Source organism: Nannospalax galili, unplaced genomic scaffold (genome assembly GCF_000622305.1).
Source record: "Nannospalax galili isolate Female #2095 unplaced genomic scaffold, S.galili_v1.0 scaffold179, whole genome shotgun sequence".
In the NCBI taxonomy this organism is placed as follows: Eukaryota; Metazoa; Chordata; class Mammalia; order Rodentia; family Spalacidae; genus Nannospalax; species Nannospalax galili.
The window spans coordinates 1,115,817-1,131,180 of NW_008342627.1; the positions used below are offsets into that span (position 1 = coordinate 1,115,817).

Consider the following 15,364-nt stretch of genomic DNA (forward strand, 5'->3'; position numbering starts at 1 on the left):
GGGGGAGGGGGGGGAAGAGGGCTGTAACTCAGAAACCGAAGCCACATCCAGAAGGGGATGAGGAAACTAACATCAAGGCACTTGGGTGTAAAATAGATAGTAGGAAGAAATACACCTGGGCCTAATGACACTCGGCTTTAATTTTAAAATATTTTTATTGAATCTTTGAGCATTTCATACAATGTATTTTAGTCATATTCAAATCATATCAGACCTTCTCCCCAATCTCCACCCCTCCCTTATAACACCCCCCCCATTTCATATCCTCTATTATCTTTTTAAGGCCTATCAAGTCTAGAAGCTGACATTTCTTGTCCACCTCCCCCATCTGTGCTCAGGTTTTGTCTGGCTTGGACTTGCACAGGTCTTCTGCATTCTGTCCCAAGCACTTTGGGTTCACATGTGCAACTGCCCTGTTGTGTCCAGAAAACATGGTTTCCTCGTGTTCCTCCACCACTCTGGCTCTTACAGTCTTTCCATGCCCTCTTCTGCAATGATCCCTGAGCCCTGGGAGGAGAGGGCGTGACACAGGTGTCCCACTTAGGGCTGAGCACTCTGTAGTCTCTTAGTCTCTTGACCAATTGTGGATTTCTGTGTCAATCCCCATCTGCTGAGAGAAGAAGCTTCTCTGGTGAGAGCTGAGAGATGCTAATCTATGGGTGTAACAATAAGTGACTTTGGATTTCAACAAACGTTGAAAGCAAGGATGTCAACTAACTTCTCATAAACCAAAGGAAATTTTAAAACTTTAAAAAGCCATGCATGGTGGCACACACCAGTAATCTAGAAATTGGGAGGTGGAGGCAGGAAGGTCGGGCGTCCAACACCAAACTCTGCCACATGAGACTGAGGGAGGTCTGGGCTGCATGAGACCCGGCCTCAAAAAAAAAAAAACAAAACAAAAAAACAAGCGGCAACCTAAGTCAAGTTGTTTAGTAATTTCTACCTCTGAGAAGACACCGTTGAAGCCATTTGCCTGGTGAGAAGTCACACTAGAGTGGCAAGCACTCAACAGCCCAATGCACGTGTCTCTTTCCCCTTTGGAGCTCACTCTAGGCTGGTTTAGGGTAGGTTGGCTAGTGGGCTGGTTGGCTGGGTTGGGGCACAATGGTGCGCTGAGCAGTGGGAAAGACTGACCAGGGAAGAAAAGCTGCTCTAAATAAGTCTCCTCAAGAAGACCACCAGCTGGGAAGCAAGAGGAAAAACACAGTCAGCAGGACTGAGTACCAAGTCAGGGACAGAAGACACGGCCAGGCCAGCACCCAGTACGAGCACCAAGTCGGGGACAGAAGACACGGCCAGGCCAGCACCCAGTACGAGCACCAAGTCGGGGACAGAAGACACGGCCAGGCCAGCACCCAGTACGAGCACCAAGTCGGGGACAGAAGACACGGCCAGGCCAGCACCCAGTACGAGCACCAAGTCGGGGACAGAAGACACGGCCAGGCCAGCACCCAGTACGAGCACCAAGTCGGGGACAGAAGACACGGCCGGGCCAGCACCCAGTACGAGCACCAAGTCGGGGACAGAAGACACGGCTGGGCCAGCACCCAGTACGAGCACCAAGTCGGGGACAGAAGACACGGCCGGGCCAGCACCCAGTACGAGCACCAAGTAGGAGAGGAGACTCAGCTTCACATCGATGGTTTCATTTCTCAAACAATCCACTGTCTTTGTGTGTATGCACAGTGTATGTACCTGTTTGTGTGTACGTGTATGTGTGTGTGTGTATGCACGTTTGGGCCAGCACCCAGTACGAGCACCAAGTCGGGGACAGAAGACACGGCCGGGCCAGCACCCAGTACGAGCACCAAGTAGGAGAGGAGACTCAGCTTCACATCGATGGTTTCATTTCTCAAACAATCCACTGTCTTTGTGTGTATGCACAGTGTATGTACCTGTTTGTGTGTACGTGTATGTGTGTGTGTGTATGCACGTTTGTACATGCATGTGGAGGCCAAAGGTTGACACCAGGTGTTTTTTGAGACAGGTTTTCTCACTAAACCCAGATCTCACTGATTCATCAAGGCTGGCCAGTCAATGAGCTCCAGGGATCTGCCTCTCTCTACACCCCCCTCAGCCATGCTGGAGTTACAGATGTGTGCCATCACACATCACTTTCATGTGGTTGTGGTTACTGAGGATCCAAACTCGGCCTTCACATGTACAGCAGGCACTGTACTGAGCCATCTCCTAGTCCCTCGTGAGTGAGTGTTAGTGAGGCTGAGTGACACACAGCCATAGCTCCAGCTACTGGAGAGGCTGAGGCAGGAGAACTGCTTGAGCCCAAGAATTCAAGGCCAATCTGGGCAACATGGCAAGATTTCATCTCAAACAAGGAAACAAAAAGTTTAAACACAGACAAGCAAAAAGAAGAAACTCAGTCTCATCCATCTTATCAGATGAGAACTACAGTTAACCATCTGGAGTATATTCTCCTAGGCTCTGTCAGTCTCCCAGTTAAATATGTACATGTGTGTACAATACACACACAGAGATGTGCCTGCATTCATCCATGCACACATACAGCCATGTATATATACAAACACAGAGACGTGTGCATGTATACACTTAACACACATGTACAATAATGTATACAGTTGTTTCTACCAAAATGAAACCATACTATGCAAAAAAAAAGAAATTTCTTTCAAATAATAATCATAGGCATTTGGAGACACAAGCATATATTGTCAGACAATATAAAACCATTTTTTTATTCCTGAGAAAACCATATCAGACTTAACACAAATACAAAGATAGTTATGTGATCTAGAAATCAGCAGTTATTTGCATAATCCAAACTAGCTCTTCTCAATGAGGAAAATTGAAATGCCGTGATCACTGTTACAGGCAAGAGCCACGGACGCTAAATGAGCGGGCCAGGCTCTGAGGAGAAACAAGGCTTGTGCATACTTCCAAAGCAGAACCCTGAGGTATTGATCAGTTATAGCTTTAGAGTGGAGAAACCCTTTAGAAGTTCCTGCATATGTGTGTATGCATGTGTGGCTTTGTGTGTGCACGTGTGTGGGAGTGAGCATGCATGTGTGTGAATTCATAAGGAGACCAGAGGTCAGGTGTCTTCTCTCATAACTCTCTGCCTTGTTTTTGAAGACAGTGTCTCATCTCTCACTGGCCTGGAACTTGCCAATTAGCCCAGGCTGACTAGCCAGTGAGCCCCAGGGACCAGCCTCTTCCTGCTTTCCAGTGGTAGGATTGCAAGCAAGTACCACCATGGCCAGCTTTTACCATGGGTGCTGGGAATCTGAATTCAGGGTCTCCTGCTTGTGTAGGCACTGTGCTGACAGCCATCTTCCCAGCCCTGAAGACACTACCTTAACAAGCAATCAAGCTCAACAACACCAGCACAGGCAGACATGAACAGCATCATGCATGCCCTGCCACTGAGCCACTGAGCTGCTGAGCGGGACTCATACCTCTATCACAGCCTTACCAGAAACGCAAAACTTCAGGTTTTCCAAACTGAGGTGCATTCTACAAAATAACTGAGGAGCGCTCTTCTCAGTTTAAAGACAAAGCCTGAGAAATTACCATATATTGGAAGTGGTGAAGGACAGGAAAGTTTGATGTGATATCCTGAGTTGGATCTTGAGGTCAAAAAAAGGCTGGTGAATCCTTATTAGGATTAGGCCTATTTTTTGGTTATTTTTTTATATTTGATTTATTATTTTTATTTTACATGTATGAGTATATTGCCTGCATGTATGTGGGTGCACATGTGTTGTGCAATGACACAGAGGTCAGAAGAAGGCTTCAAATTTCCCTGGAACTGGAGTTAAGGACGGTTCGTAGCTGCCATATGGGTGCTGGGAATCGAGCCCAGGTCCTCTGCAAGAGCAGTCAGTGCTCTTAACCACTGAGCCATCTCTCCAGCCCTGTTTTTGTTTGTTTGCTTCTGTTTCTGTTTTTTTGTTGTTGTTGTTAATTTTTAGAGAAGGAAAAACTGGCTCTTCCCTAAAGTCAGTAAAGAAAGAGACCAAACAGGCTAAGGGGGACAGCTTAGTTAGTAATGTGCCTGCCTTGCAAGCAAAGGACCTAAGTTTAATCCCCAGAACGCACATTTGGAGGAAGAAAAAAAAAAAAACTAGGATGTGGCTATGACCTGCAGACCAGAAGATCCAGGACCCCTGGAGCTCACCGGCCAGCCAGGCTAGTCGAACTGGTGGCCTCCAGGTTCCATGAAAGACCCTGTCTCAAAAAATAAAGTGGAGAGTGATTGAGGAAGATATCTGATGTCAACTGCTAGACTATGTGCATGGAAAGAGAGACAGAGACAGAGACAGAGAGAAAGAACTCTAGCCATAACTGCTTCAAAGCCCTGGGCCCAAATCCATGCCCAAAGCATCCTGCACTCCGGGGGAATGCAAAATGGAGGCGGTGTTTAAACGGACATCCTCATCCCTAAACTGTGGAGCAGTAACACGACAATCATTGCTTCAAATCAAACAGAGAAGGAGAAGGACAGAGACACTGCAACAGCGACAGAAACAGACAGACAGACAAAATCTATCTATCACAGTAATAACTGAATTACCTAAAAAAATCTTGGAATTCCTCCTTTTCGGCAAAGCTCCACCAGATGCACCTCTCACCTTCTGAAAAGAAAACAACAGATGGTTAAAATACAGCCCATAAATTAACCAGTTTGACAACGAAATGTGTGCCTCAAAGGTTTCCCAGTACAGAAGGCTGAGAGGAAATTTCTACCTGGACTACAGATGCAGGATAAGCAGGATCCCGGCAGACAGGTAGAGGACCCTTCTACTGCCCCAGGGATTTTCACCAAGTTATAAATCCTCCAGGAAAAGTAAGTACAAACAGAGACTGAGGTGACCTCATGGGCACTGTCCCTCCCAGGAGGGCTGGAGCCCAGGCTGAGGGGCTGACTTGGGGAAAAAAGATGGTGGCTCTCGGAGTCTATGCGCAACACTAACTGTTCATAGATTTTATAACCATTGATAGAGAGTCACTGACATTCTGGTCACCTGAAAATTCAAACTACCCCCCAAAATTGTTTTCTGAGGACCACCAGAGGGTTGGCTGCATTCTAAGCTTTTTTCCTGGCTATTGGGAAGTCGTAGCAAGGTTGAGCAAGTGACCACGACAGGGTTAGACAACCGCAGTCATTCATCGGATGCTCACACACATCACTTCTCTCTCAAACAGATGCTAATAATCTTTGTTTCAATTGGCCCAAACTATTTTCAGACTGTATGTCTTCTTAGCTATTAGAGAACACAGATCATTCACTGAATCCAGGGTTCAACCCCAGCATCCTAACCCCACAGCCACATGAGTCAAGGCCATGCACAGCATTTCATTTGTTTTCTCATTTAATTTGTCTTAGAAGTCCCAGATGTACCCACACTTATTGTCTGGTATTGAAAGCTGACTCAACTCTGTAATTCTCATAAGTTCACAGCTTCCACTGGAGGTTCACAGTTCTCATAAAAGCAATCTCAAAATTACAGAACACTCATCTCAAAAACGTCTCTCCAAACTCCGAGGCTGTGTGTGTCTCCTCTCTAGAATCCTTCTCCCCACCACTCATTCCCTCAAACAGGAATGAAACATGGACCAAACAGCCACTCCACCACCCCGGGCATCACTTGAAATCTCTCCACAGAAGTGTGTGCATCCTCTTCCTTGTCTCGTTTCTGAATGATGGCGAAGAGGGCCTGCACGGGGATGGGTGAACCACTTTGTGGGTTCAGGTCTTAGACTGGGATCAGACCCACTCCTTTTGGGAAAAAAAGAACAAAAGAACTTCCAACTAAAGACTGTGACAGGGCTTGGGAACTGAAACTCTTCCCTCAGGAAATAGGACTGTGCCTGAGTGTCAGGCTCTGTGCTACAGCTCAAGTGCAAACTGAACGAACACACAATAATTCCCTCGGGGAGCTTACCAACACAGAAGGGGAATAAAGTATAGACAAAAAGCACAATAAATCCTGAGAACGAGTAGAAGTTCAAAAGGAGGTGCAATCAGTGAGGGAAATGGTGCATCTGGGGGTGGAGGCGTGGCCAGGACTGGTCACGAAAGAAGAGAGGTGGTGCTCATATACAGAAGATACTCGGTATTGTGGATGAATGAGTTAATGGAGGGGTAAACGGATGGCTGGATTGATGGATAGGTGGATAGGTGGGGGGGGTGGATGGATGGATAGATGGATGGATGGATAGGTGGATAGGTGCGGGGATGGATGGATGGATGGATGGATGGATGGATGGATGGATGGATGGATAGGTGGATAGGTGGGGGGATGGATGGATGGATGGATGGATGGATGGATGGATGGATGGATAGGTGGATAGGTGGGGGGGGTGGATGAATGGGTGGATGTAAGGATGAATAGATGGATAGGTGGATGGATGGGATGGACAGATGCGGGGATAGGTGGATGGATGAATTAATGGAGTAGATGGGTGGGTAGATGGATGAATGGACAGGTGGATAGATGGATAGGTGGATGGATGGGATGGACAGATGCGGGATAGGTGGATGGATGAATTAATGGAGTAGATGGGTGGGTAGATGGATGAATGGACAGGTGGATAGATGAGTAGATGGATCAATAGGCAGACTGATGGAGAGGTAGAGAGATGAAGTAATAGAGAGAGAGATGGATGGATGGATGGATGGATGGATTGATGGGTGGATGGATGAATGGGTAAATGGATAGATGGATGGATGGATGGATGGATGGATGGGATGGACAGATAGGTGGATTGATGGATAGGTAGATGGATGAATTAATGGAGGAGTAGATGGGTGGGTGGGTGGAGGGATGGATAGGTGGGTGGGTAGATGGATTGTTGAATGGCTATTTTTTCCACAGAGAGCACAGATAAGAGAGAAGTGAAGGGAGAAATAAGACAGAGAAAACTCACATACATACATAGGCATGAAATCACAGTGCGTTCCAGAAAGGAGAAGTGGTTTTGCCATGTACGGAACACAAAGGTGATGCAGTAAGACAGAGCTGGAAAGGCCACGGGCCCAATCATGAGCCAGGGTTTGGACTTGGCTCTACAGCACAGGGACACCTGTCAGAGTCTGAGGCCTGTGGGCCACAGGTGACAGCAGTATGCATTGGAAAGACCCAAGCAGGCAGAGTGTGGCCTGAGCAGGAGTGAAGACTACAGGTCTGACGGGAGAGAGAGGAGTCGGTAAGCTGTCTCGGGAACACAGAGCACTGAGCACTGACAGCCAGGGCGGTGTGGGCAGGATGGACTTCAGAGCTGTGTGGGAAGTCTAGATGACAAGACCTGTCACCGGGAAGATTGGTCAGGAAAGCAGAGCCAAAAAATCGCTGGCTTTCTAGAATTCACAAGGGTGGGCAAAGCTGACAGCAGACGCTGAGTGCCGTCTGGGCACACCGGACCTGAGCCGACAGCGGACGCTGAGTGCCGTCTGGGCACACCGGACCTGAGCTGACAGAGGATGCTGAGTGCCGTCTGGGCACACCGGACCTGAGCTGACAGCAGACGCTGAGTGCCGTCTGGGCACACCGGACCTGAGCCGACAGCGGATGCTGAGTGCCGTCTGGGCACACCGGACCGGAGCCGACAGCGGACGCTGAGTGCCGTCTGGGCACACCGGACCTGAGCCGACAGCGGACGCTGAGTGCCGTCTGGGCACACCGGACCTGAGCCGACAGCGGACGCTGAGTGCCGTCTGGGCCCACCGGACCTGAGCCGACAGCGGATGCTGAGTGCCGTCTGGGCACACCGGACCGGAGCCGACAGCGGACGCTGAGTGCCGTCTGGGCCCACCGGACCTGAGCCGACAGCGGATGCTGAGTGCCGTCTGGGCACACCGGACCGGAGCCGACAGCGGACGCTGAGTGCCGTCTGGGCCCACCGGACCTGAGCCGACAGCGGATGCTGAGTGCCGTCTGGGCACACCGGACCGGAGCCGACAGCGGACGCTGAGTGCCGTCTGGGCCCACCGGACCTGAGCCGACAGCGGATGCTGAGTGCCGTCTGGGCACACCGGACCGGAGCCGACAGCGGACGCTGAGTGCCGTCTGGGCCCACCGGACCTGAGCCGACAGCGGATGCTGAGTGCCGTCTGGGCACACCGGACCGGAGCCGACAGCGGACGCTGAGTGCCGTCTGGGCCCACCGGACCTGAGCCGACAGCGGATGCTGAGTGCCGTCTGGGCACACCGGACCGGAGCCGACAGCGGACGCTGAGTGCCGTCTGGGCCCACCGGACCTGAGCCGACAGCGGATGCTGAGTGCCGTCTGGGCACACCGGACCGGAGCCGACAGCGGACGCTGAGTGCCGTCTGGGCCCACCGGACCTGAGCCGACAGCGGATGCTGAGTGCCGTCTGGGCACACCGGACCGGAGCCGACAGCGGACGCTGAGTGCCGTCTGGGCACACCGGACCTGAGCCGACAGCGGATGCTGAGTGCCGTCTGGGCACACCGGACCTGAGCCGACAGCGGACGCTGAGTGCCGTCTGGGCACACCGGACCTGAGCCGACAGCGGACGCTGAGTGCCGTCTGGGCACACCGGACCTGAGCCGACAGCGGACGCTGAGTGCCGTCTGGGCACACCGGACCTGAGCCGACAGCGGACGCTGAGTGCCGTCTGGGCATACCAGACCTGAGCTGACAGTGGACACTGAGTGCCGTCTATGCACACAGGACCTGAGCTGCCTATCAGATGCTGAGAAGACAAACAGAAGTCAGACTGGGATGGCCCAATCTTCAGCTCTATGGAGACACTAACTTGGAAGTCCTTGTGTAGAGCAAGTGGTTAAACAAGAATGATGTACGCAGACCACATCAGAGAAAGAGGAACGGCCAGTCAAACGGCATCCTGGGAATGAAGGTAAGGGGGTTAAGTGAGGAAGCATGCGAGCTCAACAGGCACCCAGGAAAGAAGAGTGAAGACAGGACAGGATGACCCCAAGAAAGCAGGATGAGAAGCCGGGCGTGGTGGTGCACGCCTTTAATCCCAGCACTCCGGAGGCAGAAGCAGGGGGATCTCTGTGAGACTGAGGCCAGCCTGGTCTACATAGTGAGTTCCAGGCCAGCTGGGGCTACAGGGAGACCCTGTCTCAAAAAAGAAAACAAGCAGGAAGAGAAACAGTGCCAAATCTTCAAGGAACCTCAGAGCTAGTGTATCTGGCTACTTAGATACACTACGAAGATCTCGCTAACGAGCCGGGAAGTTCCAGTGATCAGTGGCCTCGGTGGGACGCAGCACTGAGTCTTAAATACAGGGAGACCACGGCAGTGGCTAAGAGAACCCACCCAGTCATTGCCCTTAGCTGCATGTGGGGGAGGGGCCAAGGACATATAAGCCAAGAATGCCAGGAGGCCCCTCTCTCACCGCTTTCTGAGGTTGTTGAGAAGTCACAGGATCTATACTTGAGTGTGGACTTTCCAGTGCAGCCATAAATGGGGGGCACCCACTTCTCTGTAAATAAGCCCCCACCCTAAGCTCTGTTAAAAAAAGGAAGGGAGGGAGGGAGGGAGGGAGGGAGGAAGGAAGGAAAAGAAAGAAAAGAAAAGGAAAGGAAAGGAAAGGAAAGGAAAGGAAAGGAAAGGAAAGAAAGAAAGAAAGAAAGAAAGGAAAGGAAAGGAAGAAGAGAAAGGAAGAGAAGAGAAGGGAAGGGAAGGGAAGGATAGCTGTTTGGATAGATAGAGGAGAGGGATCTGACTAGATGGACTTGCATTGGGGAAGGTCTGGGGACACTGACTTGACACAGTGGGCCTTAACACCCAGGACAGGGTATAGGGCTTCCAGTGGGCAGGGGGGGTGTCTATGGGAGGGTGCTGGTGGGGATGGGACTATAAAGATGATTCCGATTGTTTGAGATATTCTGTATGAAATACAACAAAATTTAATAAAATCAAATTAAACAAAAAGATGCTTCAATTAAAGACTGTGCTAACCACAGTAGGACACAAATGAGAGGATGGCTCTGTACGGTGTTCTGTTTGAAGATGGAGAAAGTAAGTCAGATGGGGGAGCTTTTAGGAATTAACCAAAGAATGAGTCCCCCAAAGCAAAGGGAGTCGGGACCACAAAGACAGGTGGAACGTAGACTTCTGTTGGGGTGGGAAGGAAACAGATATGGACCGATAGGCAGATAGCTTTCAGAGGGCAAGAAATAAGTCCCAGGAGTTCTCATCAGGGGTCTCTGTGGACCCTGCAGAGTCCAAGTCTAAACAGAGTGGCCCCTAGCACTTTGAAGACTTGAGGAGAACATCTGCATCTTATCGCCACTCAGAGCAATGGAAAAGGACACAGAAGTGAGGGGCCAACAGAGGGCAAGTCCAGGATACTAGCATGGTACCTACCATGTTTGGGACACTGTTTGTGTCCCAGGTTCGTGTGTTTGTTTCCTTACATGGTATTGGACAGTGGTGGACCTTTAAAAATGAGGTCGAGTGGGAGACCCTTATGCCAGTAGGGGCACATCCTCAGAAGGAATTGTGGGACCCAGTCTCTCTGGCCTCTCACACATACTCGGCCATCTACCAACCCACTATGGGGAGCTTGTTAGAGGCTGCATAATGCTTTTTTGGATTTTTAGACCCCAAACCATGAGGTAAATAAAACTCTTTTCTTTATAAAGCTAGCCCATCTCTGATACTTCATTATAGTAATACAAAATGGACTAATGTGGTCCCAAGCCCCACAGCTGTGTAGGGTCCCAGCATCGCTTCATCAAAGCATCAATGCGTCAACCGGATGACGTCTGGAGCATCATTAAGGACAAGGGTCAGTTGAGGACATGGTTGATGACACAGTGTTTTAAGCCATGAGTCATGAGAGGCAGGCTGAGCAAGTCTGCCTGAGGACTCAAGCCCAGAAAACGGCAGATCAAAACAGGACCACACAGGTGAAAGCAAAAATGTCATAGCCAAAAGTGAAAAGTCTAACTTCAAATTTCAGACACAGAACTGACCACACGAGATCAACAGATCTCATGCCTCTGCCAACTCCTGACACCGAGCGGGCTTTGTCTCTGGACCTTGGTTCCTTCTTAATTTCATTTTACACTAAGACATGAAATGAAGTAGTCTTCATAAGAACTGTCACAGACCCCAACAGGAGGAGCAAATGCAAATCACATAACATCAGGATAAAACTAAATTATTTCAAAGCTAATCTTTGAACGTGTGCTTCTCTGATCTTGTGGTTTTTCAACATATCATGTAGGGTAACATGAGAGAAAAAATAAAATTCAAATCAGAATCGACTACTTGGAAGATCCAAGACAGTCTCCAAATTACTAGGATTACGTAAGTTGGATATTCACAAATTAACATCAGCAACCAAATAAATATGCAAAAAATAAAAGCCATAATAGAATGAGCAATAAGAGGGCCAGCAAGCTGCCTCAGTGGTTAGGTAAAAGTGCTTGCTGTTCAAGCCTGATGACCTGAGTTCAATCTCTAGATCTAGAAGGTGGAAGGAGAGAACCAACTCCCAAAAGTTGTCCTCTGACCTCCACACGTGCACACACACATAGGGAGTAATACATTTTTAAGTATATATTTATTTTATTTTTAACACTTTAATTGTGTGTGTGTGTGTGCACATGTACGCTCACATGCAGGTGCCTGCAGAGGCCAGAGGTGTTGGACCCCCAAGAGCTGGAGTTACAGGAGGCTGTGAGCTGCCCACATGGGTGCTTGGAATAGAGCTCTGGTCCTCAGCAAGAGCAGTACATTCTCTTAATTGCTGAGCCATCTCTTCAGACTCCCAAATATTTTGATGGCACTTTGTAGCCACTAGATAGCAAAGATTAAAAGTCTAGCCAAGGGTGGGTAAGGTACAGGAAGGCAGAAACTCCATACCACCACAGACAGGAAGACACGCTGTGCATCCCTCTGGGGAGGCTCACCGACCCCTGACAAAAATGAAGGTCAATCCCCATGATCCAGCAGTGCATCTCATAGGCAATTTTCCTACAGAAATCTTTGCACATGAGCCTCTATGGAAAGTGCATAAAAATGTTCACAGTTGCAAAAAAGCAGAAACCACCTAAATGTTCATCAACAAGGGAATAAAATAACTTATCAGGTCTCCTAGGATACCACACTAAATAACTCTGGTATGACGTTCATCCAGATGCAGCTCAGCATGGACAGATTTCAAAAACACTGACTGAGAGACACTATACAGAATTACATGTTAACGTGGTCATAGCCGGTATTACATGTTAACGTGGTCATAGCCGGTATTACATGTTAACGTGGTCATAGCAGGTATTATTGATGAATGCTTAAATGTAAATAAAATAGAATTAAATGCATGAAAATAACGAGAGTAACACTTTGGAGGCCCCGAGGTCTCCAGGACAACATGGGCTATCGCCAGTGCCCTTGGTCACCCACCATAACTATGTGGTGAGACACATATTGCAGAAGACCCCACACAGTTGGCTACAGGACACAGATATCAATCTCCACCCAACTGGGAAGCCTCCCCACTGCTGGCCAGCTTTCACAGTACCGGAAGATGCTGAGCAGGCTGCTGGGGAAGAAAAGACATCAAAGGCCTTGCCCAGCGCTGGACCCTGCATGCTGCACTACCGACCTGTCGGACAGTCGCACACACCAGTGCAATACTGACCTGTCGGACAGTCACGCACACCAGTGCCCTACTAGCATGACTGTCACAGCTACAATAGGGGCATGTCTGTTATAGGGTAACAAACCACTTTCTGGTTGGAATTGGATATGAGGACTGCTCCACAGGAGGAAATTTCATGCCTGGCACTAGAACCCTGGTCAAAAATCCATGCCAGGGAGGTCAGAGGCCCTGCTGCTACTTTTCTAAAGCCTGCACCCACAGACCTGGGGCACTCTCAACCTTGATCAAAGAAGCTTCTTTCTGCAGTAGGCAGTGGTCGGCGCAGTGGCACATAACTGGCCAAAGTGCAGAGAATAAAAGACTTCATGCTCAGCCCTGGGGGCACTTTCAGCAACCACCACCACCAGGGCTCAGGTGACATTGTGGGAGAGGCAGGAAGATTATAAGGATGGGGAGGAGGGCTGTGAAATGCCGTCTTCTGGACATGGCATGGCTACCACACTCATGAACTCACAGCAGCTGGCCCTACCTGCAAAGATGGATCCAGCCAAAATTCCAGCTTAGATGGGGAAGATGATCTCCAGGCCCCACCCCTTACTGGGGAGCTACTGGAGGAGGGAGATGGTCTCCAGGCCCCACCCCTTACTGGGGAGCTACTGGAGGAGGGAGATGGTCTCCAGGCCCCACCCCTTACTGGGGAGATATTGGTGATTGGCAGCTGCTGGGGAGGGAGCATCAGTCTTCTTTCCCATGTTCCAGTGGATGGCACCACACACATATACATATCAGCAGCACTAACTGACTTAAAGGGCTATCAAAAAAGAACATGAATTTTGGAGAGAGGGGTTCATGTTGGGAAAGATTTAGGGAGAGTTGGAGGGGAAATGGGAGGGGATATGATCAGGTTTCATTTTATACATGTATGAAATTCTCAAGAATAAAGAAGGTACATTATTTTTGTACTTTTTTATATTTTTAAACTTAAAATTATTTTTTCCAATCAGTCAACTCCATAGCTTCTTAATTCCAGCCAGTAGCCCAGAGGAAAGACAAAGTTGGGAAGGATACAGACAGGGATGGGGGCAGGGACCTGTGCTGGGACTCCCATCATCAAAGGGAATGGGGAGCTGCACAAGTGGGGGGCAGGGACCTGTGCTGGGACTCCCGTCATCAAAGGGAATGGGGAGCTGCACAAGTGGGGGGCAGGGACCTATGCTGGGACTCCCGTCATCAAAGGGAATGGGGAGCTGCACAAGTGGGGGGCAGGGACCTATGCTGGGACTCCCGTCATCAAAGGGAGCTGCACAAGTTGGGGGCAGGGACCTGTGCTGGGACTCCCATCATCAAAGGGAATGGGGAGCTGCACAAGTTGGGGGCAGGGACCTGTGCTGGGACTCCCGTCATCAAAGGGAACGGGGAGCTGCACAGGTGTGGTAAGACCTGCAACAGAGCCTGCTGAAACCAGTCAATGAAGACTCCAAAGCCCACTGTCCACCTCACCTCTCTCACGTGTCTTTTCAGATGCATGTACACGCTCTGTCCAGTTTTTCGAAAATGTCTTTCAACATGTTCCCTTCCAAAGGCCAAAAATGTATTCATGCATACATAGAGTCCGCCTTCAGAGTTCTAGAAGAAAGAGACAGGGCACAGCGTTAGCCAAGGATGCCTGGCCAAGCCATCAAGATACAGAGAAGGGGAAGAAGGAAAGTGATGAACACAAAGGTCAGCAAGGGGCGCCATGACTCCCGTAGGAATCTGCAGCAGCCCAATGACTCCGTAAAGGACCATGCTTATCAAATGCAGATGACCTTCACCCAGAGTGAGACAGCACAGGCTCTGGAAACACATGTGTCTGACTCTCCACATGGATCAAACGAAGAGAAAGAGAGGAGCTGTGGGCTGCATGTTGTGAGGCACATCTCAATTGTCAGTTTAGTGGAACTTCTGGGCTTGTGAGTTTCCAAGAAGGATTCACTGGCGGTGGGGGTGGTGTTCTGACAGTGGGCAGGTCCAGTAAGTCAGGGCCTAGATGGAAGAACAGAAGCAGGAATAGGCCAGCTAGTGCAGGCAATCCCTCCCTGCTTCTGGACTGCGGTGATGTAAGCAGCTTTACTCTGCCGTGTGCTCCCCTGTCAATGTTCTAACTCGCCACAGACCACAGCGATGGAATAGGCCAGCCGGGGATTGAGATTTCTGACACTGTGGCCCAGAATAAATCTTTCCTCCACTGGATTTCTTGTGCGTTTGTCACAGAGACTCTAACACACACACCTGCTAAGTCAATCATTACTTCTGTGAACCACTACGTGTTGCTTGTCAGTATTTCCCTTTTACAGTTTAAAAGAAAAAAAAAAAAAAACTTAAGCGTAAGTCATTTTCCCAAGTTCATACAGCCTGGAAGATTTAGAGTTAGATTTGAATCTGTTTCTCTTTTCAATCTCTTTGCCACATTTCAAAGCATATGAAATTATTTCACAAAATGTTCATGTTTCAGATACTTGATTTTCTATCTCCATTTCATCTCTTTTTTTCTCACTTTGCCTAGGACAAGACTCTCTGTACACTTAGGCTGTAAAATTACCTAGCCTTCTTTCAAAGAAGGTGGATCCTAGTAGACTACAGTCATCCCGTTCCTAAGTATGGTGAAACACACCTATAATCTCAGTACTCAGGAGGATGAGGCAGGAGGATTGTGACTCTGAGGCCAGTCTGGGCTATAGAGTGAGATCCAAAGGAAGAAAGGGAGGGAGGGAGGGAGGGAGGGAGGGAGGGAGG

General features: G+C 49.4%; 1 protein-coding gene across 2 annotated transcripts in view; it reads right to left on the minus strand.

Annotated features, from left to right (window-relative positions):
* Positions 1 to 15,364, minus strand: part of Usp13 (ubiquitin specific peptidase 13) — a 121,523-nt gene that overhangs the window by 87,433 nt on the left and 18,726 nt on the right. The window contains exons 2-3 of one of the 2 annotated variants that reach the window (XM_008838656.3): positions 14,090 to 14,215; positions 4,556 to 4,616 (exon numbers count right to left, since the gene is read on the minus strand). In XM_008838656.3, the coding sequence (XP_008836878.1) occupies positions 4,556 to 4,616; positions 14,090 to 14,215 (187 nt within the window). The remainder of the gene's footprint in view (positions 1 to 4,555; positions 4,617 to 14,089; positions 14,216 to 15,364) is intronic. The other variant, XM_008838657.3, reaches the window with a different exon arrangement.